At 58.1% G+C, this 1,509-nt stretch overlaps 1 protein-coding gene across 1 annotated transcript in view; it reads left to right on the top strand.

Annotated features, from left to right (window-relative positions):
- LOC104413207 (aryl-hydrocarbon-interacting protein-like 1) overlaps positions 1-832 on the top strand; it is a gene marked incomplete at its 3' end in the record, with an annotated part of 3,095 nt that extends 2,263 nt beyond the window's left edge. Inside the window, 3 exon segments of the mRNA XM_010024135.1 lie at positions 21-162; positions 565-628; positions 630-832. Of these exon segments, the coding sequence (XP_010022437.1) occupies positions 21-162; positions 565-628; positions 630-832 (409 nt within the window).
- Positions 833-1,509: the final 677 nt, after the last annotated feature.

Below are 1,509 nucleotides of genomic sequence, written 5' to 3'. Positions count from 1 at the left end.
AATGGGCCCCCCGGGGGGAGGGAAAGCCATGGGAAGAAGGCTGGCTGAAGCTGGAGAGGTTGGTCACGCCGCTGGTGCTCAACTACTGCCAGTGCCAACTGGAGCTGGGAGAGTACTACGAGGTGCTGGAGCACACGACAGAGCTCCTCCAGAAACACAAAGGTACCTGTGCCCTGCATCCCACCCTGCTGTGCACACAGCCCCCAGGCATTCCGTCCTCTGGATCCCCCAACCGTGACAATGCTCATCCCACGTCCCTCTGCCTGTGATGGTACCTGTGTCACCTGGATCCCCATGTCCATTGCAGAACCTGTGTCCCAAGTCCTCCTGCCCATGATGGCACCTGCACCCTGTATCCTCCCATGACATTGTCCCACATCATCCAGATTCCCCTGACCACCATTATTCCCCTTGCCCATGATGATACCTGCATCCCCTGCCCGCTGGTGCTTGCAGTGGCACAAGTAACCCTACCCATGATGGTGCCCCTGCCTCCAATAGCATCCACCCCTGCTCCATGTGCCCTCCTGTGGGGCTGGACCGGGGGCCCCCCTCTCCTGGCAGACAACGCCAAGGCCTATTTCAAGCGGGCGAAGGCTCACGCTGCTGTGTGGAACGAGCGGGAGGTTTTTGGCTCACCTCGACCCCTCCATGGCAGCCGCCGTGAAGAAGGAGCTGAAGCAGCTCGGGGAGAGGATGAGGAAGAAGCACGTGGAGGATCGGAAGCGCTACCAAGGGCTCTTCCAGCCATCCCAAGGGCCACAGGCCAGCAAGGGGCAGGAGAGCGGGGAGGGGGGAGATGGGGCGATGCTGCAGGAAGGGGCATCCCAGGGTGAGGTTGGGGTCCCAGGGATGGGAGAAGCAGAACAACCAGGGGCTGACCAAGCAGAACAAGGGACCCCCAGGGCTGGGGGTGAAGGGGCAGTGCCAGGAGGTGAAGTGACCCAGGGGCAGCCTGCAGAGGTGGAGGTGAAAGATGGGACAGGAGTGAAGGAAGAAGAAAACCTGCACACCTCTAGGGCAGAGCCAGAAAGCTGGGAAACAGAGAGGGGGGCAGAGGGGGGAGATGAGAAACAGGAGAAGGGGGAAGAGGAAGAAGAGGGGGAAGAAGGGGAGAAGATGGAAAAGGAAGAAAAAGAAGACAGAGAGGAAGAGAAGGAAAAGAAGGTAGAGGAGGACAAAGAGAAGGAGACCCCACAAGCAGAGAAAAAGGAGAGGAAAGAGGAAGGGAAGAAGATGGAGAAGGAAGTAAACAAGAACACAGAGGAAGAGAAGAAAGGGGAGGATAATAAGGAAGAGACCCAACAAGCAGAAAAAGAGGAGGGGAAAGAGGAAGAAGAGAATGGGGAGAAGATGGAGGAAGAAGTAAGAGAGGACAGAGAGGAAGAGAAGGAAAAGAAGGTAGAGGAGGACAAAGAGGAAGAGATGCCACAAGCAGAGCTGGAAAAGCTGTCTGTAGGGCACTGTGGGGCAGCGGGAGGGACAGAGGCAGGGGGGGGCACGCAGGCG

This window comes from Nestor notabilis, unplaced genomic scaffold, assembly GCF_000696875.1.
Source record: "Nestor notabilis isolate BGI_N333 unplaced genomic scaffold, ASM69687v1 scaffold20571, whole genome shotgun sequence".
NCBI lineage: Eukaryota > Metazoa > Chordata > Aves > Psittaciformes > Psittacidae > Nestor > Nestor notabilis.
Note: the sequence above shows the minus strand (reverse complement) of the source record. Positions and strands in the feature narration are given on the sequence as shown.